Source organism: Pteropus vampyrus, unplaced genomic scaffold (genome assembly GCF_000151845.1).
Source record: "Pteropus vampyrus isolate Shadow unplaced genomic scaffold, Pvam_2.0 Scaffold466, whole genome shotgun sequence".
In the NCBI taxonomy this organism is placed as follows: Eukaryota; Metazoa; Chordata; class Mammalia; order Chiroptera; family Pteropodidae; genus Pteropus; species Pteropus vampyrus.
Genome location: NW_011889247.1, coordinates 206,671 through 232,220, shown reverse-complemented (window position 1 = coordinate 232,220; position 25,550 = coordinate 206,671). Strand labels below are relative to the sequence as shown.

At 32.9% G+C, this 25,550-nt stretch overlaps 1 protein-coding gene across 1 annotated transcript in view; it reads left to right on the top strand.

The window, feature by feature from the left end:
* TYRP1 (tyrosinase related protein 1) overlaps positions 1 to 24,896 on the top strand; it is a 41,790-nt gene extending 16,894 nt beyond the window's left edge. The window contains exons 3-10 of the mRNA XM_011382224.1: positions 7,391 to 7,450; positions 7,880 to 8,334; positions 9,362 to 9,684; positions 12,148 to 12,352; positions 16,108 to 16,275; positions 18,410 to 18,589; positions 23,559 to 23,705; positions 24,543 to 24,896. Of these exons, the coding sequence (XP_011380526.1) occupies positions 7,950 to 8,334; positions 9,362 to 9,684; positions 12,148 to 12,352; positions 16,108 to 16,275; positions 18,410 to 18,589; positions 23,559 to 23,705; positions 24,543 to 24,748 (1,614 nt within the window). The 5' untranslated portion in view covers positions 7,391 to 7,450; positions 7,880 to 7,949 and the 3' untranslated portion in view covers positions 24,749 to 24,896. The remainder of the gene's footprint in view (positions 1 to 7,390; positions 7,451 to 7,879; positions 8,335 to 9,361; positions 9,685 to 12,147; positions 12,353 to 16,107; positions 16,276 to 18,409; positions 18,590 to 23,558; positions 23,706 to 24,542) is intronic.
* The last annotated feature ends 654 nt before the right edge of the window (positions 24,897 to 25,550 follow it).

Below are 25,550 nucleotides of genomic sequence, written 5' to 3'. Positions count from 1 at the left end.
TAATGACCACTGATGAAAAGGAGACTCAAATAGTGCCTGGAATATTATGCCAGGGTTAGACAAAGAGTTAAATATTAAAAGGTTATAGACTATACTTGTTAAGACAGGATATAAACAGCTGATAAATGAAACACGTTTTCTATCAAACAATTTCTCAGTCCTTAGACATCAAGTGACTGATTATTATAGTTCCCTCTCTGTTCCTTCCATCTCCATATCCTATTTACAACTGATCTGTTGATTTGAACGGTATGATAACACAATCACAATCAGCTGTATTGTTGTGGAAATATTACTAGAAATGGGAATAAGAAAACATTTCAATCCCGGCTTGTACTGGTACACAAACTTGAGCAAATCATTTTGGTCAATAGGCAGTAAACAACTTGCTTTAAAGACAGTAACTTCCCACCTTTGAGCTTCCCCTATCATCTGCTCTTGAATATACTGTTTAAAATTGATCAACATGTTTTCCTAAGACACTTCCTCTCTATTTGAAAGTTTTTCTGACATTACTCAAAACTAGTATTTTTTTTCTGAATTATCTGATGTTCTTTAGTAGTGAAGGAAGAGTCTTGAAATGCCCAGTAAAATAATTACCAATTGTAATGGGTAATAAAAAGGAGTTGAATCTAAAACTGGGGGAGTGTCCTTTGGTTAGTAGTATTTATTTTCTGGTAACATCCATTTTATTTATTTAAGTAAAGATACTTCTAAAACTCAGTGGTCAATGATTCCAGTGGGACAGCCACAACTCTTTGCATCTCTTTTCATGTTTTTCACTGCATCACTTGTGCTTAGGGACCAGAAATATTCCCAAATAGAAAACGTGATTTTGCCAGCACTGAGAAGTCTCATTGATCTCTGGGCTTCCTATTTTGTAGAGTTAGAAGTATATAATAAATGGTTTCTCACAGCTAGAAATGTCCCTGGTTTCTCCAGCCCATGAAATTCCCCCAAATTTTATAAACTATACCAGGGATTTAAATTTTACTTATGTTTTTCAGTCAACCTCTATTTGTCTTCTGGATCACTGAGGTCCTCACTTCTTCCTATGCTTCTTCATCAATCAAAAGAGGCACTTACCATGGTATCTTCAACATAGTGTGCTACCTTGCCCTTAATATATTAAAAACATATGATATACATTCCAATTAAGTAGCACAAGATAAACACAAAATATTATTTAACACCATAGCAGCACTACAGTCCCCAAGCTTCAATACTATATTTTCTTCACACTGTCATATGAAAAACAAGCTTGACGACGCATCATTCTATAATAATCTCTTTAAAAATTTCCATTTCCTTTGTAACATTTATCAGGCATTTCAGCAAACATATTGTGGGGATCATAATTTTTGTCTCCTCAGCTAGATATAAGCTCATTGAGGGAGGAGGCCAGTTCCTATTCCTACGGTTGAGGCATTAACTGGTTTGTGAAAAATTTTACTCATTAGATACATACATTTATTTAGGAATTCTGTCAGACCACTTCTAATGAGTGGCTTGAGCATAGGTCAGAGGAAAAAAAGGATCAGGAGAGATAACAGAATCACTAATGATATCTACATCTCAAAAATATGATGACTCCTCCATCAGCAACATTAATAAAAATAATTGCAATTATGCTGCCTATTTTGGAGGTTTCAAAATAGCTAATAGTTGGTCATTGGAAGAGAGTATTAGCTGATCATCGAACCTATCTCTTTTACTTGGCATGTAGCTAGACTACATTTCCCAACCTCCCTTGTAGTAGAGTGGAGCCAAATGACTAATTTCTAGCCAATGAAACTTTGCAGTGAGGTAAGCTACCTTAATGTCTGGTCTATAAAAAAAAATCTTCTGTATGATAATACCCCATACTCCTTCCCTTTTCACTATATTGATACAAATATGCATGGTGACCTTTGAAGCATACGTTGAAGATGAAAGATTTACAAAATGAAAAAAATGTATGTTCTCTCACAGGAGACCCACTCTGATTAGAAACATCCATTTTACAATTCATATGAGCAAAAAATTAACAATTATGATATTATAAGCTATTGAGTGTCTTATATTTGTCTATCAGACTGCAACTAAAGTTACAAAAATAGATATTTGTATAAAAAACTATTATATATTACATATCTTTATATATCATAGAATATATAAAGTATATTAAATTATATATAACTATTATATATTATATGATACATACCTTTATATATGTGACTATTATAAATAGTACATTATATATATAAAAATTAAAGTTATGTTCCATACATAGATTTTTGAAGTAGTTAATAAAATTGGCTTTATATCATTCTGTATATGTATTCATTCTGTGTACACTGACATCTTTTAGAATGCTTATGCCTTTTTAAATATTTCTCTTGCTAGTAAAATCTATCACTATCCTTGTACTTTATATTATGAATATTATAATAGAAGTTAAAAGAAAAAATGTCAACATCATTGATATAGATTATATAGGCATATTTTGCTTTTCATATACTTCCAAAATATGGTTAAAAAGTAAAAAGTGAGCCAATCCATTATATATAATACTCACATTATATAAATGTAGGTATATACATATCTATATATACCTATATATAACACATTATATATAACATATGTACTTATGTTATATTACATGTATACACACATTATTTTTATATATGTATATTTAACAATTTTATAAGCACTTGTGGTATAATGACTATACTACCCATCATTTCAGAGCATCAGCCCTGTTGTTGCCTCTAGCACACACAAGATAAATAAAAAGATGACCATAATGACAACCATAGAGATATACTTAGAAAGGTCAAAATAATGGAAACTTTATCATTACCAATATCACAGCACAGGCACAATCTTTGGAAATGAGCACAATAATTTTAACTACACAACAAATGCACTATTTAGTTCTACTCCAAACTCAAGTATCTTTGATTATTTTGACTTTGATGCCTAACACACATGTAGAAATGTCTCTATAGGGAAATCTTACAAGGTCATTTTCTAAAACAAGCAGAATATAAATCATCAGTAGAATAAATACTTTAAATACTTTAATATTAATTTATCAAGAGAATTTCACTAAACAGAAATCAAATTATTAATTCACCCTGCACCAGTATTTGCAATATTTTGTTCAGTTTTAAAAACTCAATTAAGAGATTAATGGCACATTTTATCAGGGATCATATTATCTGAGACCTCGACTTCAAATATTCTGCCCTAAAATAGCGATGGTATGTTTGACTGAATTTCTGCTTACACAAAAACAGAGGCCTAAAATTCTTCCCCTTTCCTTTCACTGAATTTAAGCTTTTCCATGAGGTAAAAACACATGACTGGCCTAACAGATGACTTTGAACTGCCTTAATGCCTTTGGAATTCTGACCATTAATCTAAGCTTAGTACAACTAAGCATATAATTTAATAACATATGCACAATGAATATATTCAATATCATTTGCCACAAATGATTACAAAGTTATTAATATTCATTAACACTTTTTTTTGGAAAAATAAAGATGCTCCTGAATCTTTTTCTCTTCAACTTAGCCTAAATTTCTGGTCTTTAATTCTAAGATTTTTTTCTTACGTCTTTTATAAATGACAACCATAAGACTTCAAGAAAAACGTAGGATCAGTCCTTTTTCTTGAGCTACCTTCATATCAGCTATGAATGTATGACATGTACCTAATGATGTTTACTAAGTCTTATTATGCTGCTATGTGTTTTTCTGAGCAGCACAATTCTTAATTCTTTGTTAACTACTCTTTCTGTGTATAGTTCCCTATATCTTCAAAGCTATTTCTTTGGTTTAATAATGCTTGAATGCTAAGAGATAATTTATGTAATTCAGCAGTATCGTTTATCTAAAGATCTTTGAGCATTTGCCTTATTAACTAGTAATAATAAGTATTCTTTTTCTATAAATGCATGTATTGTTAGGTTCATGTGTAGAGAGATACATGAGAGCAAAGCTTCAGACTTAGCCCACAGTTCTATCATAAGGCAAAATTACTGTATAAAACTTTATTTCCACCAGAGAAATCTTAGAAATAATTTCTGCAGTGGACCAAGGAGTGTTGCACATGTATTCTGACATTCATTTCTCACTTATTCTGTGAATAACTTCCAGGATTTGGGCATTTTAACCACTCCCCAACGTTCAGTCAAAGAGAAAAGACATAAGTACATTTTTCTTTTTACACTTTGCACCAGCCTTCTGCATTAAAAACATCAGTAAGCTATGGAATTATATCAGTATTTGTGTGGTATAACACACTGCTGGGGGTCTATTAACAGAGAATGCCAATTCAGCTTTTCATCACTCTTTGATGTGTGAAATTCCTATTTCACAGGACTATTTGTAACACTGATTTGGTTATATATTAATAATGAAGAGATTGTGCAAAATACAGTTGAATCTAGTAAGGTAGTTATGAATAAGGTATTAATTTTAGCATTTTTCACCTACTTCAAAATTTCTACCTTTGATTCATTTACTTATTAAAACTAGTATTGATTGATTGTCTGCACTCTAGTGGTTATTTTTATCTTAGCTTATTTGCCCCAACAATATATATTTATTATATATATTTTACAGATGAAGGGCTGAGACACAGAAAAACAAAGGCACCTGCTCTCTGAGGCAAGGATGATATAATTTATTATTCGAAATACCGTACTCTTTCTATTCCCCAGTTTCAGAATGTGAGCAGTACTTGTGAACCACAAACATTTTGGAACCAAACTTAGTTGGCTTAAAAACCTGAAATTTCTACTTAAAAAATTACATAATTTTTAAAAGGATTTTAAACTCTATAAGCCGCTGTTTCTTCATCTGCAAAAACAAGAATAAAAGTAACACTTTGAAAGAATGAGAGATAATAAGTGTATACTATTTAGGGAAATAATAGATGCTTATTAATAGTAACTAATAAAAATACTGGAGGTAGGTTATCTATTCCTTTCAGTGAAAGTACCGATTACCACTAGACTTGGAGTAAATAAATCAGATGTTTAGTCCTAGTTCATTTTAAAAAATGGCTATATGGCTCTCTAGAGATCTTTTAGGTAACTACTGAAAAAGAATGACAAAAGTTAACCTTCTTATGAGTGAAACAAACAATAAGTGAAAATAAATAAATGATAAAAATTTCAGGCAGCGTTTAGTACTATGAAAAAGACTGTCTTAAAAAGAAAGTAAAGAATGATGGTATTAGGTGTCAAGAGATCTTAGATGGGGCTGTTAGGCCAGGCAGCTCTAAAGAGGTAACATTAGAATAGAGACCTGAATGAAGTGACAGAGTAAGTCATACAAAGACCTGAAGAAATGGCGGAGAAAATAGTAAGTGTAAGGCATAGAGGCTGTAATAAGCTTGCTACTGAACGAAGGAATGACAGGGAAGGCAGTGGAAGAAGGCTAGGAGGTTTGTCAGAGATAGGAGGGGCCAGATCATGTAGGCTTCTGTAAGCAACTGGATTTATTCTAGGTGTGTTTAGAAATCATTGAGGGTTTTCCTGAGAGCAGAAGTAATCAGGTATAATCAATAAAAAGCTCTCTCAGGATGCTAAATGGAGAATAACGTCTTGTATGGAAAATAAACTTCTGTGTGGTTAAGCACGGAAAGTGAGGGGATAAATTAGGTTATTGTCATATGCCAAGTAACAGAGAACAATGGCTCAAAGTTAGACTGTTAGACCGCTTGATAAAAGCAGTCTGCATGAAACAAAGAGGAAGAAACAATGACTTCTGCATGTGTCCCTCCCAACCTAAGAAATGGGGTGAATAGTGATTTCACTTACTGAGATGGGAAAGAATGAGGAACATGTTTTATAAAGGTCTAACCCATCAGATATCTAAGTAGACTTAGTGAATAGGAAGTTAGATATATAAGTCAGAATCTCTGAGGAAAGATTGTTATTAGTTATTAACTTGGAATTCACTAGCTCGTAGATGAATTCCATGTGATTGAATAAATTATCCTTAGTAATGATACCCAAGGTCGGATTCCCACACTCTCCTAGAGTTTGCATAAATTCATTATTATCCAGAAGGAAAATATGGGATAATTTTATATTTATTTGTCTATTTAATTAATATTATGTGATTTGATACTGATGCCCTCAGAGTCTCTTTATCAGTCATTTACATATCATGCTGCACACAGAGTATACTGAGGTAACTGTGGAAATTATACAAGGATGTGTGTTGGGCAAAGCCTCATTTTTATTTTTATTTTTGTTTTTCTTTCATCATAATATGACACATTAGAGTTTAATTATATCTGCGCACATGAATACATACGAATAGATTACCTAGTTTTTAAAATGGCTTTTTACTATAAACATTTTATTTAGGGATAATTTTAGATATACGGAAAAGTTACATAGATAATACAGAGTTTCCATATATTCTTCATCCAGTTCCCCTAATGTTAACACACATGACTTTAGTATCTTTGTCAGAACTAAGAAATCAATACTGGCACATTGCTTCTAACTTTATTCAAGGGAGAAAAAATGATAATTTACTTTGATCCAGCAAGACATCAGACTAAAAAATCGAAACAACCAAAGAGACTATCTAAACATTATTTCATATACATTACTGTTCACAATCAACTTTGCCCCCAAGTAAGTGGATTTGAAACCTTGAGATATTGGTTAATGATTGATTGTATGAAGCCATTAAAATTAGCAATCCACTCAAATAATTTAAAACTAGTGACAGTGGCTTAAGACACTGCTCACAGAGAAAGTAGGAAAGAAGATGTTTAGTAGTCCTAAACCACAGAAGCAGCTGTGACCCTGTAATGCTTTGCCACAGAGATGTACGCCACCACAGTGGAGGTAAGGGAGGTAGAGTGTCAACACCAGCAGGCACCATGAGAGCCAATGTCATGTGACTTGGTGTAACTGTATGTGATGCCTTGTCTACACCCATTATTTTCTCTAGAAATTGTAAGAATGGCAGCATCTGTTTTCAAGACCGTACACAACTACTGGGCACAAACACTAGCCTAGTGTTTGTATATCACTAAGAAAGAGTAAGTAATCTCATTTCATCCTTTGAAGATATATGTCAAAGGAAAAAAAAAATCTCTACAATGGAAACAAAAGCTCTCTAGTTTCTCTGATTTGTTATATTCCAAATTGGTGCCTCTGACCTTTTCTTAAAACCTTAAACATCACAAGGAAATCAGTGGGAAGGGAATCATGTGCTAACCAAGAACTGAGAGGGCAGAAAAACTCACTGAAGTGAAAGGCAATTAGTAAGGGTGGAGAAGAGAACCAGCCCCTCTCCGTTTGGGTGAACAGATTTGTGATTATCAGACAGAAACCCACATGTAATTAACATCTCTGACATCAGGGGACTAGCAAATATAAAACGCTCAGCTGTAAGAGAGGTTCAGCAAAGAATCCTCTCAGGAGTTTAAGGTACTGGAGAGAAGCTCTGTAGGAAGTAGGTGGACTCCCGCCAAAACTCCATTAGGATGGGGACTTTACATAATGAAAAATTAACTTGCTGGAAATCTCCACCCAATTCTTCTTTCAGCTTCATGGTTAAATGTAATTAATGGTGGTAACCTGCTAATGAATGCTTTTGATAAATGATATACAGTATAAGTATTTTTTTATATAAATATAAATTAAAAATGAAGAGAACTAAATGACAAGGACAGGGGATTTAATTATGTAGGTATTATACATGTCAAATTTGTAAAGGTAAATTACTATTTTTATTATTTGTTTGAAATGTCGTTTTACAGATTTGAAAATTATTTTGAAGGGGGCTTGGAAAGGGCTCATGCCATTTATAACAGTACAAAAAACCTGCATAATTCCATTTTGCTTTCTCTTTTTCAGCTTGATTTTTATCTATGTGCCTCAGTCTTTAAACAAAGAGCTGCAGAACAAGAGCCTTGCTTCAAGCAGAATGAAAGATAATAAATTCCTCTCTCTGGGATGTATCTTCTTGTCCCTGCTATTTTTTCAGCAGACATGGGCTCAATTTCCAAGAGAGTGTGCCACCATTGAAGCTTTGAGAAATGGTGTGTGTTGCCCAGATCTGTCTGCACTGTCTGGGCCTGGAACTGACCTCTGTGGCTCCTCATCAGGGAGGGGCAGGTGTGAAGCAGTGACTGCAGACTTCCGACCCCACAGCCCCCTGTACCCACATGATGGCAGAGATGATCGAGAGAGCTGGCCTACACGGTTCTTCACTAGGGCATGCCACTGCAATGGCAACTTCTCAGGACACAACTGTGGGACCTGCCGTCCCGGATGGAGAGGAGCTGCCTGTGACGAAAGGATTCTCACAGGTAAGCAGAGATATAAATGGATACACAGTCCTGCACGAGACCCAAATCATTTGAGCTGGAAGAACACCTGGAAACCATATAATTCAATCCTTTCTTCACCGATGTGACAACTGAGGCTTAGAGAGCTTAAGTAATTTATTCAGTTTAAAGGGTTGGGGCTGAAGCTGAGGACATTTATGGCTATACTTTCAGTAATTCCTCATGGTAGTTACATTAATTATCACGGGTATGGTTCAGGAAGGTAAAATTTACATAGCTGGTACTTAGAAAACCTGGAATTTATACTGAGATCTGTCTTCTACTACTCTTCCTGACCCACAAAGAAATTTTCCACTGTGATAATAAAGTTCAGTCATTTTAGATGAGATGGGCCTGAAGCCTAAATATCAATAAATAACAAAGCATTAAATAGTAACGGCCAGCAAAACTTGATTGTTTTCTATGTGCCAGACTAAGAGTTTAACAGAATGTTTATTGACTTTCTTATGAGGCGGGCTCTGGTCTAATTGCTTTGTAGGTGTATACTCTTTAACCTTTACAACTCTGTAAAGAGAATTATTTTTACACACACTTTACAGATGAAAAACTAGGGCTAAAGAGAAATGTGTGCAGTCATAGAATAAGTCTCTGGTCTTAACCACTACCACACACCTTGTTTTTGTAAGATTTACGATATTAAAAATGCAGAAATTTTCAAGAAAAAGCCTATAGTGAGCAGAAATAAATAGAACACAATCATAAAGTCCACAAGTAAGATTACAGAAAGCTAAAAGGAATCCTAGAGTAACATGGGGAGGAAGAAAGGAAGAGAAGCAAGGAGGAAGGAATGGGGGAAGGAAGGGAGGGAAGGGGGGAGGGAGGAATAGATAATAAGGGGTATTTTAAAAACTATAAAATCATATAAGCACATATACAAATTATCTTTATTGGTAAATGGGACATGTTGTGTTACAAGATTATTACACTCATTCTCTACCCATCTCCACAAGGCAGAGGTTCTCATGTTTGAATTTTGTATTCCCTAAAGTCAGGAGAAACCTTCTGGACTTAAGTACAGAAGAAAAGAAGTACTTTGTCCAGGCCCTGGATATGGCAAAGCGTACAACTCACCCTCAGTTTGTCATTGCCACCAGGAGATCAGAAGAAATATTGGGGCCAGATGGCAACACACCACAATTTGAGAACATTTCCATTTATAACTACTTTGTTTGGACACACTATTATTCAGTCAAGAAGACTTTTCTTGGGGCAGGACAGAAAAGCTTTGGTGAAGTGGATTTCTCCCATGAAGGACCAGCTTTTCTCACATGGCACAGGTATCACCTACTGCAGTTGGAGAGAGACATGCAGGTATGCAGGAAATATTTCAATTTTCAGATCCTTTACAGACAAGGTGCCTTAGTTGTAAGTTGTTTGATTCATTGTGTTCCAGAAGAACAAAACATGTGATAACACAGCAATTTCAAGTTATTAATCTGCCTTTGGAATTTTAAGTTTCTCCCTGTACTAATTGTTTACTTATTACCTGAACTTTAGCTTTTGCAAAGTAAAAAGAAAGTAATCTCAATGATGAGGAAGCCAAAGGAGACATTTATAGGTGTGAATTAAAACGATAGACATGTTCAATAGCTCTGTAATTGAAACAATGACTCTCATATAGTTTGCGACAAAATAATCTCATTCCATATGTCTTTCTTCTCACATGTCAACCAATGCTCCTTCCTGGTTTGGATGAAGCAAGTGTTTATGGACTTGTCAGTCTTCCAAGTCCCAAATATTCCGGTGGATAATTCTTTCTAATACAGTATAAGGTTTAAATTATGAAAAAAGTTCCTTTCCATTCATATTGTCACATTTTCATTGAACACCATTTTTTTTTTTTTTGCCATGCCCTTTACCACATTAAGGCTTACAGAAGAAATCTATTAAAATTATCACATCACTTAAATATTATTTTTACTTAAGAGGTATTGGCTCTTTAGGCATAAACTGAATCTCAACCCAAACATAGTCATTCCCTGCTTATTTTTAAGCAGATAAGCTTGAAATACATTAAAGTATCTGTTAACATAGATACCTTATTGTTTATTTTACCAATTGCTATTTCTTAAGAAAAGTATTGTAATTCTAAAATAAAATTTTAAATTATTAGATCTCAACTAGAAAATCCACAAATTAAACCTGTCTTCTATATGAAATAACAGAAATGAATCCCTCCCCTCATTAAAGTATAAAAATTAATTTAAAAAAATCTTGAATTGTAGGATGCTTATGCCCAGAATTATTCCAAGAAAATAAATGGTTAGAAGAGAATCAATGCACTAAAATACAGAAAATATTTGAATAAAAGTAGTCTATCCATATGCAGTTTGAGAATGATTAAAAAAATTCATCTGATACTCTGAACTTCATGTTGTATAGCTCTGATTACGAGCAAGACATTTAGGAGATTGAGCTGATAAATCTGTCATTCGTATTTGACTCCAGATCTTCGTGCCTTCAAGTCATTTCCCCATGAGCACACCAAAATGAAAAGGCAAATGGAAAGTAACTAAAAGCTTCAATTTTGCCTATGTAAACGTCAACTTCTATAACTTACATTTTTAAAACCCAATAGCACAAGGGATCCAACAAATTGCAATGTAAATGTAACGTGCCATTGAAATGCCACATGAATATGCTCCAGTTCCCAAATGTCAGTTGCTGAACCACAAACTGACTCTTAATAATCCCTTGGAAGCTGTCACAAGTATTTTTGAACCAGAACAATGGCTTCTAAATGAGGACTCTAAATCTCTGGAGATCCATAATTGGAGATACCTTGGAAAGCTTTTGGCTCTCTAAAACACCCTGAAGACAAGGAAATGCTTTCTAGAAAGGGTTTAAAGTGAAACAGTGGTAACATACGAAATGCATGTGAGGCAGAATAAAACAACAGCAATCCCTACATTTAAATTCAACACTATAAATATAACTCCCCAAAGGCAAAACAAAATGAGAAATACAAGTACAATAAATATATGTTTTTAAAAACCTAATAAAATAAGCATGTGATTTTGACTCCAGCATTTTTACTAGAATTGAGATCAGCTCTAAATAAAAATTTGGTCTCTGGATTGAAGAGCAGTGGGCACAAAGAAATATTCTGCTTCCCTTTAGCATTTCCTGTAGGTATGAGTTTCAGACAGAAGCCTGAGTCTTCATAGTTTATATTCTGAAGCAGAGGTCTAGGTAAAACACCTTTAGTGCCCAGGCGGAGAGGTAAGTGTGAAAGAACCTATGTAGCCTGTGGCCAAACCAGAATCTAAATGCCTAAAGTCATTTAAATTAAACTAAAAAACAAAAACAAAACAAAAAGTACTGCTCCACATAAACTATTTTAAGGCTGGATCTGGCTCCAGATTAAGAGTTAGTGGTGCTTGAATTAGAGATAAGAAAATGGAAGGAGATGGAAATGTCAAGAAATTATTATTACTAATTTTTGGTAAAATCAATAGAAATATAATTATCTGTCTAAAAAAGAAAAGGAAGATCATTACCCTACTCTCCAAAAAAAAAATCACTTGCTAGAACTTCTATATAATGAGTTGAGTTTCATTCCCTCTAGTATCTAAAATGACTCCTTGAAGTAAATTAAAAGCTTTGTTAAATAAGGCATTTAAGTCCTCCAAACACCTCAGACACCACTGACACACTAACTGGTTCCTAACTGGCTGAAAAGAACTAATAGAAATAGACTGCCAAGGAGTAAACCAAGCAAAGGGAGAGACTTAAACAAAGGCAGAGAATGCTAACAGAGTTTCCGTGATCTAGGAAATGCTACGGAATCCTTCTTTCTCTCTTCCTTACTGGAATTTTGCAACTGGGAAGAACACCTGTGACATCTGCACCGATGACTTGATGGGATCGAGAAGCAACTTCGATTCCAATCTTATAAGCCCGAACTCTGTCTTTTCTCAATGGAGAGTGGTCTGTGAATCCTTGGAAGATTATGATATTCTAGGAACCCTTTGTAACAGTAAGTTCCAAATGACATCTAGGATTCAGAATTCTCTATTAGATTAAATTTGCTGCCCTTCATTCTACTAAGGACTTCAAACTAAAATTTGCTTTTATTATAGAGAATCAATGTACAGATATTCATGGTACTACTAGGATATTCAAGGCAATCTATAAGGTGTGCCACGTGAAACAGAAAGTGCCTAAACATTTTACATTGCTTTACTTGAGCAATTCAGTCAGTGTATTGCTCACTTTGTTACTTTGGAAATGTCTAATTGTATAAATTAATCCTATTAGTACAGTCAATACTTCTTAGTAGTCATGTGTCTTGAATTGGAATTTCACAGAAAAAATGTTTCCCAAGGAAATTTGAAATAGGCAGAAACAGTTGCAAGAGCCTCGGGAATACAAATTTATAATCATAATTAATATATTTATAATTATTATAGTATGTTACTGTTAATCTAGTCAGGGGGCTAAAAACCAAAAGGTGATATGGAGAATACCTTTAAGAAAAGGAATATGCTGTATAGAAGATGTCTGCCAGCTAGCTGCTTTCCTGCTCTCTAAAATTTAACACACAAAAAAAGAATGCTTAAGCAGTTGTTTTAACATCCTTTCTCTAGTGATCTGAACACCACCTCTGCCATAGGTTAAGTTTCTGTTATATATGGATCTGTTCCTGAGCTTTCTATTCTCTTCCTTGGATCATATTATTATCTGCCCCCCTGCTACTAACACAAGGTCTTAATTATTAGTCTCCTTATCCAATCTCATATTTCTTTTTGAGGCATGTCTGACCATTTTGAACTTTTGTTCTTCCATGCAAAAAATTAGGATTATGGGAATTTATTTTATTATATTCATAATATTTACTCTGAATATATTTTTCAAAGCATCAATTATTGAATTCTCTTCTAAACTTAAAAAGAGAATATTCTAAATGGAACAAAGGAATTAAGTAGAGTTTCACCATTATAAGATTATTTATCAGTGTTTAAGAATAGAGAAGTGATATATATAAAATTTTCTTCTGTAGAAGCTTAAAAATTAGAATAAATGTTTGTTTGTTCAGCATGCTGAATGAGCAGTCTCACCTTGTGGTACAGAAATTAAATTGAGGATCAAGATCTATTTAGATATCAAAAAAATCATCTTTTTCTGACCAGGCTATTGTATTTGGCCTGGAAGTTTTCCAGACATTTTCTGATCACCCTGATGATTGGACACCAAAATATAGCACAATTTAAATGGATAAATAAAATAGCATAGGAGGAGATTTTGTTTTCATCACAATTTTTTTTTGTCATTTAACATAACATAATTCTGACACACAGTTTCATGAAAAACTGAAGTTATAATATTTTAGGTGAAACAAATTTTAAGATTACCCTTTGCTTTAGTTTGAAATAAAAATACCAAATATTTTATTTATTAGGCCAAAGAAAGAGAAAAAGGAAACTAACGTTTTACTGAACACATATTGTGTGTCTGATATGGTGTCACAATGCTTTAATATATCTTATTTAATCCTCATAGCATTCTTTTCTCTCTACTTTTCTTCCTGAATGAAATTTTCCATTCCTGTGGTTTCTCTGATTATCTTTTACAGGACACCCATATATATACATCTTTAAGTCAAATCTTCCTTAGACATTCCATATCTATGTTTCATATGCTTATTGCATGGTATCTCTCCAATATTCCATTAATGCACGAAACTCGGTATATAAACTGAAAGAGTGAATTATTGACCACTAAATTCTTTCAGCCACTAAAATATATGCTTTGATTCATCATATGAAAAGCATTATTTTCTTTACAATACTTCTCAAATATATTTTCTCCTTTAGACACTCAGAACTTTTCATTCATTCCTGCATGGAAATTCCAAGGGAATCCAATCTACACAGTGTTAACAGGTGCAATGGAACAGAGATGTAAAGTGCAACATAAGGAATATAGTCAATAATGTTGTAATAGCTATGTATGGTGTCAGATAGGTACTAGATTTATCAGGGAGATTGCCTTTCAAGTTATACAAATGTCTAACTACTATGCTATACACCTGAAAACTAATATAATATTGAATGTCAATTGTAATTGAAAATTTTTAAAGGATTAATAAAAATTAGGTGTAATGGTAGAAGTTATCCATGTACAAACAAATTTAAAAAATCACTTGGTTAAAATCACTAGTTAAGTGGGTTTAACTAGTATCTTTACTATCAAAATTCTGTGCTATGAAACTCCATGAGTGCAAATGAGGATGTAGTGTTTTTGAAACCCATGTAATCAATAATTTTTTCTTTTGGGATGTGTTGATAGCTCCCTGAACAGTAATCTCCAAAATATCAGCTTAAATTGATAGCTTAGCCAGTGCTGTCAAAAAGTTTTGATAATGTACACCTAAAAAATTCACATCCCTTTCCACTCTCAATATAGGTATGTGTTTTATTTTAATATTATATAAAGTTAGCTATGCGAACTCACCAGGTACTACTCATTACATTAATTATAAACAGACAATTAGAAAATTTTCTGAATCAGGTAAAATGAAAATGAGTAGATGCTATAATATTATCTCTCCCACCGCAGTGGATTATTCTGCACGTCCCCTCTAGGACACAAAAATCCTCCCTAGAAACCACTGGAACAGACTAATGCAAAATGCTTCTAACCAATATCCTCTCCTCCCATCTACCTAAGGCTTCTCCCCACTTCCTGAATGAATATAACTTTCTCATCGTGCTTTTTGATTTCTTCACATTATGGTTCTGGTTTAGCTTCCCATCTTCCCTACCATCCACTATTCTCTTACATTACCACATACTCTAGGCAAACTATCCCTCAAACAGGCCCTCTTTTACAGCCAACATTATCTATCCCATATAATAACATACACCAAACAACTATTTAGCAACTATTATATACTAAGCACTGCATCAAGACCGTGGATATACTTGTGAGCAAGAACAGATAGCTTTCTTGCTCTGATGGAGCTTACATTATAGATAGAAGAAAGCTTACCATCTCTTGTTATTACATCTGCTTAAAATGCTTGACTTGTAAAATATCTACTATTCCATATATGGAAATTCTCCTCAGTCCTTCAGGGCTCTTTCTGGAGCCAACCAACTGGGAAAGATATCTCCCACCCTCTCTGCCTTCCATAAGAGGCATCTATCATATTACCCCTAGTATCACAATTACCAGTTTGTCTTACTACCCTTCAAAATTTTTAATTATTTCTGAAATTAATTGCTGAAAAATGCGTTGATTGAAATTGCAGATTGTTTTTATTTCTCTGAAGGCTTGAAACTGACAGTATTCAAGTACAAAACTCTGTGTGTGTGTGTGTGTGTGTGTGTGTGTGTGTGTGTGTGTGTGTGTGTGTGTATGAAATACAGATTTCAGTGTGGAATTTAGGTTTATGAGATTATTTTGGCTAAATTCAATTTTCTACAGAATTTTCATTTTAATACATTCTTGTGAAAAAAGTATATGTCGACTAAAAAGTATCAAGACCTCTGTTATTGTGATCACTTTTTCCCTCAGATGATTTTATGTATCACATCTACTCTTCTCAGAGAAGTTGACATGATAACCTAGATTTCTTCACTTTAATACCACTAAATAAGCATTGAAAAATGTTTACTCTTCTACCAAGAAGAACCTGTTTCAGTGTTCATACTGTGTATATATTTTAAAGGGCAATGATAAGACCATTAAATGTTCTAAAAATGTTTGCATGCCCCATCTTTTTCTGAGGCACTGAGGGTGGACCAATTAGGAGAAACCCAGCTGGAAATGTGGCTAGACCAATGGTGCAACGTCTTCCTGAACCACAGGATGTCACTCAGTGCTTGGAAGTTGGTTTATTTGACACGCCTCCTTTTTATTCTAATTCTACAAACAGTTTCCGAAACACAGTAGAAGGCAAGTAAACAAAATCAATGTTTTGAACTGATCTAGTTATCACAGTAAACTGAAGTATTCAAATTTAGATCTCTTTGAAAAATCTTTGAATGCCATATTGATCCTGTGTTTATGTGGTATTACCTATTACCATATAGTCACAATTTTCTGATCAGAAAAAAACTTCCTCAAAGAAAAGTGTCAGACAATAAAACTTTTAATTATTATAGGAGAATCTCTTGGAAATTATTCTCCAATCTCTTAAATACCTAAAAAGTATTTAAATTCAAATTCCTTGATAAGTGCCTGGCCAGTATGTGTATAACTATATCAAATTCTAGTATAGGCATATAATATTCAACACTTTGATAGCTTATTAAATTTTTTTCTTAAAAGAATAACAATAAAAAATTCTAACTAATTTGTTGACATTCAATAAAGCCTGGTTTGGGCATATGTGTTATTTAGGTCTGTGTCAACCTATAACATTTTTTAGATCTTTAAAAATTCAAACTAGCTTCTAGTGATATTTATTTGGTTTTCCTTATTTAATTCAAAGTATTTTAAAGCTGAAGAAATTGAGATCCAAATAAGTAAAATTAATTTTCCAAGATATTCAGCTAGTTAGTAACACACTACAGATTTAAATCATAATTTTCTAAGTTTGATTTCTTTATAAAATAAATTTTGATACCCCTCAATCATGCTTGATATACATTTAAAGTTTTAAAAGAATAGAAAAACATTTAACTTTCTTATAAGCTAGTTATTGTCAATATTTACCTTAAATATATAGCGTCGTACATGATAGACTGCCCCTCCACACCCCCAAAATTGATCTCTCTTTCCCCATGATCTGAGATACCTGATGTATAAATCTGATAATTTTCAATTTTATTACCTTTTATTATCAAAATTAGATACCAAACTGTTCTATCTTTTTGTTAATTTTAATAACTATATGTGAATCACTAATTTGGAGATAATTCAATAAATAATCACTATGTTTTGACTAAATTGGTATATATAAACTAAGGCTATAAGTGCTGATTTCTAAAAGAATGTACAGATTGTATCTTATTGATACCTAATCAAAAGGCAAAATATACTGATTTCCTAATAGAATTATGAAAAGACTAGTGCCACACATCATGCACTTTACAGGCAATTTTTAAACTTGTTTTTTTATTAAAAAATAATTAAAGATGTATGAAAATGAATAAATTAGTGTGATTACACAAGTGAGTTAATTGTATTTTAATTTTTTTTTTTTTAAATAATGTATAACCTTTCCCTAACCTCCCATCTCTGGCCCTTCAAACCAAACACACACACACATAACTCCATCCCACATCATGAACCCTTTATTTTTGTTTGTGATCTATCCTCATCTTCTCCCTAATATATATATACATGATATATATACATATATATACGCACTATATGTATAAAATATGGGAAATATGTATTATATATGTGATATATATATATAAAATATGTATGTGGATATATAATATATATGTAAATTATATATAATAGACAATATGGAAATATATATATAGAAGCATATATAGAATAGAGATCATTATCAAAAGTTCTATAAATGTTTTGACAGCAGGCTTTCCAGATGTTTATAACTAGTACAGAGGTGTTAAGGAAGCTCTGAGAAATTATAACTTTTCCACAAAAATAACTTTCCAAAAATAAACATGCTGACAGTCATTCAAAAGGAATAAGGTAAGAAACTAAAGTAACATCTGGCAATTTCGGTTCCAGGACATTCTGAGTGGTGTTCTCCCAACTGTGTCAGCAGTTTTTAGTAGAAGCTGGAGATTTCAATATCATGTAGGACAAATGTTTGCCCTGTTGAAATAGAGAGTTCTATACATTTTGACGTGTCCTTCGCAGGTTACTATTCCTAACCTAAAGGCTGCATTTAGAATGCTATGCCACTAGCTTAAAACTAACCTAGCTGTTCGTATAGCAAACAAATGTCACCAATCATAGGTTCAGAGAAACAATGCTATTATATTAAGGTAAAATTTGGCCTGACAAGCTTAGGAAAACTTGTTTCTCAATATAATCAGTACTGTTGACTTGAAAAGTAAGATATTTTTACTGGTTTTTACTATTCTCATTTTATTTTTATATCTAGGTTACAGTGATCCCACAGGAAAGTATGACCCTGCTGTTCGAAGCCTTCACAATTTGGCTCATCTATTCTTGAATGGAACAGGGGGACAAACCCATTTATCTCCAAATGATCCTATTTTTGTCCTCCTGCATACTTTCACTGATGCACTCTTTGATGAATGGCTGAGGAGATATAATGCTGGTGAGACACTTTCATATGCTTTCTGCAGGCTCAGCAAAAAAGATTGTTCCAATGGCATAGTTATTACTTTAAGGCTAAGCACTTGACAAACATAAACTATACTTCAAAATAAGGACAAAATAGCTATAACATTTAGCTGTTTCCAAATATTCCAAAAACACTTTGAAAATGCAGAATTCTCTCAGAATAGTTATTATAAGATGGTGTTTATTAGCATTCATTAGGACGAAGCAGGTAGTCCTTTCTTATTTTTACTACGCTGTTCAAATTTTTCTTACTAATATCTTCCAATAAACATTCTCATTGCTTTCCAATATAAATAGGAAAATCTTACAGAGTTCTTCTTTGATACTCCAAAAGGCCAAAAAAAAAATTATACTCATAATACAAATTATATTACTTTATTGCCTCTCAAAAATGGAAATTTTGCTCAACTTGAAAAATTAATGTTGGTTTTTATATCACATCATCGAAAATATTACTTTTCAAACAAAACATATTCTTTCAGTTAAAACAGCAAAAATTTTCGTATTTTAAAAGTGTTCTAAATCTTGGCTTCTGTGCCTTTATTTCATCATGTACATAAACATAATATTGGAGATAAACTATCTATTTATCCAATTCAGCCAGTCTCTTATTTGTGTGTTTGTGTGTGTGTGTGTGTGTGTGTGTGTGTGTGTGTGTAGTAGAATCCTTTAATTCAACCTGATAAGGACTATTAATTGATGAGTTAGTCAAAATAGTTTGTTCCAAAAGAAACTCATTTAACAATCAAATAACTTATGTATACCTATTTACTGGCCTGTCAATCTGCTATGAATTCACTGACAGGAGTTTCATCTAATTTTTCATGTGTATTTACAGATATATGTACAACTATAATAAATTATCTAGAATTTATAGTATTTGTTTAAAGCAAACAAGAAATTAATAACCCTTCAGATGCAGTCTAAGCACAGTATTATTCTAGATTTCATAATGCTTCTCTAACCCTCTATAATCATATTGTCCATTCCTAATTATATAGCAATATTTCAGTCATTCATCTTTAACAATTCTTTCAAAAGCATTTATTTATTATAAAAACATCTCTTTTTAAAATCATAATTATTGCTTTATGTACGTTTACCTAGTTTATTTTTATAGTGATAACAAGTAAACTGGAATTAACAGGTTTAGGAACAAACAAACTTTGTTACACATATACTTCTGGGACCTAGACAGCAATGTATGAGCTGCAGCTATTCAGCCATACACAATGCCATGGATATTAGTTTTTCAGAGGAAATAGAGAATCTTGGGTAATTGGCAAGTCTCTTAAGTGAAGTTTTCTTTCAACTATGAAAACATATATTCCTTTGCCTTACATATCTTGATTGAAAAAATTATTTCACATTCAAAATAATTTGTTAAAATTTCTCCATATCTTCATCTAAGTTACTGATGAACCAGAAAAAATATCTCTGTTTCTTAGTTATTTTCCTTCTACTCCCTCTTTTTGTGCCATACATAATGTAGTACAGGGTTTCTCAGTTACCTGGTTTTAGTGAATGAAGAAGTACCATAAACGATAGAGAACTAGCCTGTAGTATATTTCTAATAAAATGTGGACACAAACTTAGAGGAAAAGCCAATGTAAATACAAATTGTATGAAAGCTAAATTAGAAAGAAAAGAAAGAAAGAGAGAGAAAGGAAGAGAGGGAGGGAGAAAAGGAGGGAGGGAGAAAGACATAGAACAACTATGTTAGGAAGGGAAAAAAAGATTGGAAGAATTTTTTAAATGTCCATGTAGCAGAAGTCTTCATTGAAAATAAGTCTACAAGAGGAGGATAAAATCATTTTTCAAAATGCATGCAAAGTTTACAGATTATGCTTCAAAAATCATAGACTTATTAGGGTCAGAATGGAACAAGAAATACATTTTATGGGTGAAGGAAATTGCAGTCATTCACACTGTAGCATATACGACAGAATCCACTCATTAGATGTAAGAGATAGTAAAATACAGAGCATCCAAACTCAATTTAATATAATGTTAAATTCTAATCAGCAAAGTTTGTGTCCATGCACACATTTAATTCAATTCCCTTTTTTTTTTTTTTTTTTAACTGAGAATCAAATGAAATAAGCTTTAAAAAAAATAGCCTGGAAGTTTAGTGCATTTTTCAGAAGAAACAGTGCATACATTTCCCAAACCAATCACTATTTTACGTATTAAGCCTCAAGAGAACACACACACACACACACACACACACACACACACACACTTAAATCCTTTCACAAATATTATTTGAATCTATATCTTAGCTATTGTGAATAATTCTTCAAAGAACATAAGGGTGTAGATATCTCTTTGAGATACTGATTTCATTTCCTTTGAATATACATCTAGAAGTGGGTGGCTGGATCATAAGATAGTTCTATTTTAAATTTTTGGAAGAACCTACAAACTGTTTTCCATATTGTTGTACCAATTTACATTCCCTTCAACAGTGCACAATGGTTCCCTTGATACTCTCACCAACACTTATTATCATTTGTCTTTTTATAACACTCATCTTCACATTTTTGAGGTAATATCTCATTATGGTTCTGATCTGCATTTTCTAAAGACTAGTGATGTTGAGTACCTTTTCTTATACCAGTTGGCCAATTGTAAATCAACACAAGGAGCACTTTAAATATATAAAATTTTATTTGTCAATTATGCCTCAATAAAGCTGTAAAAAATATTTGAGCACCTACTATTTTCTAGGTAGTATCCCAAGAAATACAGTAGCATACAAAACACACAAAAATATTTTCTGTCCTGGAACTTTCCTACCTGTTGGTAGAATAACAATAAACACATGTAAATAAATAAACAGTATGTTAGATGATGTATAGTCTTTGCAAAACAAAAAACAAAAAACAAGAAATGTGACAGGGAGTACTACGTAAATTTATAGAACGCTCTCCCAAGACAAAGGAACAAAGGAGCGCACTGTGTCTGGAGAAGGGAGAGAATGGAGAGAGATAATAACTAACATCAGAGGGATAACATGGGGCAGATGCTGAAAGATGCTGCATTTTACTCTAAGAGAGATGAGGTGTCATCAAAGAGACTTGAATAGGAAAGTTAGATTACAATTCAATTATTATTGTTTGTTATGTTTACTATTATTCTTTCCTTCATCTTAATGGACATAACTCTAGCACACAGCTGAGCTGAACCAGGTTGAGCTGATCAAGTCAAGATTCAGTAAAGATAAAATGAGAAGTTTAAAAAACTAAGTTATTAATTTTAATATCTAACCTTAATAAATAATTAGCAATAATACACCAAAACGTGACTTCCTTGAGGGCAGGATTCTTGTCTGTTTTGTTCAATGCTATAGCCCCCATGCCTAGACCAGTGCCTAGTACTTGTAGGAGCTCAACAGATTTTAATAGATAAATACTTAATTAGCGTTAATATATACTAAATTTAAAGTGACAAAAATATAAATACTACCTACCATTTCTATAACCAATTGTTGTTCAAACTAGATTCTAAAATATTCTTCTGTGCTTCATGAGATCACAGTGACTATCTGGGTAATATACTTCTTGTAAACAAAATCTAATACTTCACTAGCTTTCTCTCATATTCAACTCTTCTAAATATATTTCCACACTAATGTAGTGCCCGAGCCCACTTCCAACTCTGGTTTTGTAACATTCCATTTGTTATTTTATTGTACCAACATAAATATAGAACAACAAAAAAGAAAAATCTTTTGCCACGAAGAACATTTCAGTATCTTTATCCCTGATAACAGAAATTCAATAATGATATAAATGCCAGTGACTTGTATTTAAATAGAGTAGTCCCCCACCCTTTACCCATGGGGGGTTGGAGGGATATGTTCCAAGACCTCCAGTGGATGCCTGAAACCACAGATAGTACTGAACCCTGTAACTGTATACACTATGTTTTTTTTTCCTATCGGTGCATATCTATGATAAAGTTTAATTTATAAATTAGGCACAATAAGAGATTAACAACAATAACTAGTAATAGAATAGAACAATTATAACAAATATTGTAATAAAGTTATATGAATGGCTTTGGGGTGATTACTAAGTAAAATAAGGGTTACTTGAACACAAGCAATGTAATATCACCACTGAGAGAGCTACTAAGTAACCGACAGACAGGTGAACATACAATAGATATGCTGGACAAAGGGATGATTCACTGCTGTCAGAACAGAGCAGGAGGGCACAAGATTTTATTATGCTACTCGGAACAGCACACAATTTAAAACTTATATTGTTTTTATTTCTGGAATGTTCCAATCAATATTTCGGGGCCTTAGTTGACTGCAGGTAACTGAAACCGTGGACAGCAAAACCATGGATAAGGGGACGCTACTGTAGAAAGAAGAGAGGTAGCAGGAAGCAAATAGGATTCCAGGACCTTGACTCAAAATTTTAAGTGTTTTTTGCTAACAGAGTAAACCCCAAGGAATAAGTTAATATTTATTTCTCTAAAAGTAAACAGAAAAAATAAAAAATACTAAACAGAAATATACACAGTGAAGGAGAAACAAACTTCCATTAGATAAACTGTCTCTCGAATTTAATTACAGATGATGCCACAGCAAACTATAGGTCCATCTTTTATTTAGCTTTGAAAATATTTAATGAATTTTATGCAAATTAATTTCTGTAATTTAAAAGTAAAACAATTAATAATCATAGATGATAAAATACTGAAACTTTCCAACCTTTGAACTTTCTTCTTCCATTGAATGACATGTTAATACTATGCTCAAAACATCTGAAATCCATTTTATGCAATTCTCTGTTGTGCTATAGTAAAACTTATGTCTTTATTCAGTGTAAAATGTGAGAATATTTTTAATGTTACCCTTGACTGTTTGAGGACACTATCAGAACATAGTAATATATTAATATTAACAAGATGCCTTTGGCATATTTTAGATATATCTGCATTTCCACTGGAAAATGCCCCTATTGGACATAATAGACAATACAATATGGTACCATTCTGGCCTCCAATTACCAACACAGAAATGTTTGTTACTGCTCCAGACAATCTGGGATATACTTACGAAGTTCAATGGCCAAGTAAGTATTGAAAATGTATTTTTACTGTGGAAATTTCCAAAAGCAAATTTGTTATCTTTAAAGTAAACGAATCACAGTATTTCTGAGGTGTACATTTTCCACTTGGATTGAGTTTTCATTTGGACTTTTGTGTAGGAATAAAGAGAGCAAATTTAACATTTGTTGAGAGCCCACTCTGGCCTGGTTGATTATTTAGCACACTATCTCATTTCATCTTTACAACTCTCTGAGATAAATATTATAATACTCATTTTAAAAATTAAAAAGACAAGGCTTGGAGAGGGTAACTGTGAAATATAATAATTTTAGTAAGCAGAGAATATGAGTTTTGAGCTTAGGCCCATGTAAGATACCCATACTTTTCTACTATATAATGTTTTCTCCATTTATTTATCCTGAAAAAAAAAAAAATGGAGATACCCTGAGCTGTTTTTTCTCAGATTTTAAAATTCAAAACTTTTTAATTTAACTTTAAATTTCTTTCTCAAGAAAGATGGTTGTGTGTAGTAGAAGAGCACAGGATTTGAATTCTGAAAACCCGAGCTCCAAAACCAACTCTACTACCTACTAACCAAGTGATCTTTGGCAAGTGACTTAGACTCTGAGCCATCATTTCCTCATGTTTAGAATTGAAATAATAATGACTATCTCAATAGGGTCTACTCATTATGAGAAGTTAGGAAGTGCCTACAAGATGACAAATGCTATAAAAGGCAAAGTGGCCAATAAAAATTAAATATGAGAATTTCTGTAAAGTGCCTAAATTTAGGGTACTCAATTTTTGGCTGTAACTATTATACTATTTATTTTTTTGTTCTCCTTTTATTTTTCGAATAGGTCGGAATTTTAGTATTTCTGAGATTGTTACCATAGCAGTAATTGCTGCTTTATTACTGGTTGCAGTAATTTTTGGTGGTGCTTCTTGTCTGATTCGTGCCAAAAACAAAAGGGATGAAGCAAATCAGCCTCTCCTCACTGATCAGTATCGACACTACGCTGAAGAATATGAAACGATCCAGAATCATAATCAGTCTATGGTCTAAACTATAAAAGACCTATTTTCTTATGCATTAGTATCACAAAATTCCTGGTTGAGTTACTAACTGTATCTTCTTTTATTGTTACTTTCTTCTTTAAGCATTCAAATGTTGAAATTAAAGCTCTAGATGTTATTTTCCAGAGCTGGAAAGAGTCACAATCTTTTCAATGGGCTCTATTTTCCAGCTCTATTTGAAATGGTAGGTTGCACCAGCTTCATGGTATTTAAGTAGCAAGTGTCAAGATTTTTGGCATGCTTTGAAGGTCAGCTATATGACAATGTAAATAAGCTATTTCTGCTTTGTTTATGTGTAAGGAAAAATCATGATTGATAGTAAATCCCTGATTAAAATACATGAGTAGGCATTTTTACAATGTTAAAATGTAAATACATTTCCATTCATTGACATTGACCAACAAATATAAAAGAAACCACTGTTAAAATAATTTATGTGGTGTTATATGTGAGATCCCAATCAACTTCTTCAATCTGGTCTTCCCCTTTGGGTATCAGTATATATTATTTATTCTAAGGTTCAAAAACACAATAAAATCACAATCTCCGTCACATTTTGAAGAGGTAAAAGCTTCACTGTTTAAGAGATAGTTCGTACTACCTATTTGACACTGTGTTCTGCTACCTCTCAATTCACCAAAAAAGGAACTAACCATCTCCATACTTCACCTCTCAATTCCTCTTCTAATATCGTAGAGGTCCCCAGGAAGGCATAAAGGTGGAGAACATGCATCATAGTGCTCTACAAAAAGCATTCAGTTAATTGTGCTTAATTCAAATAGCATTCTCTT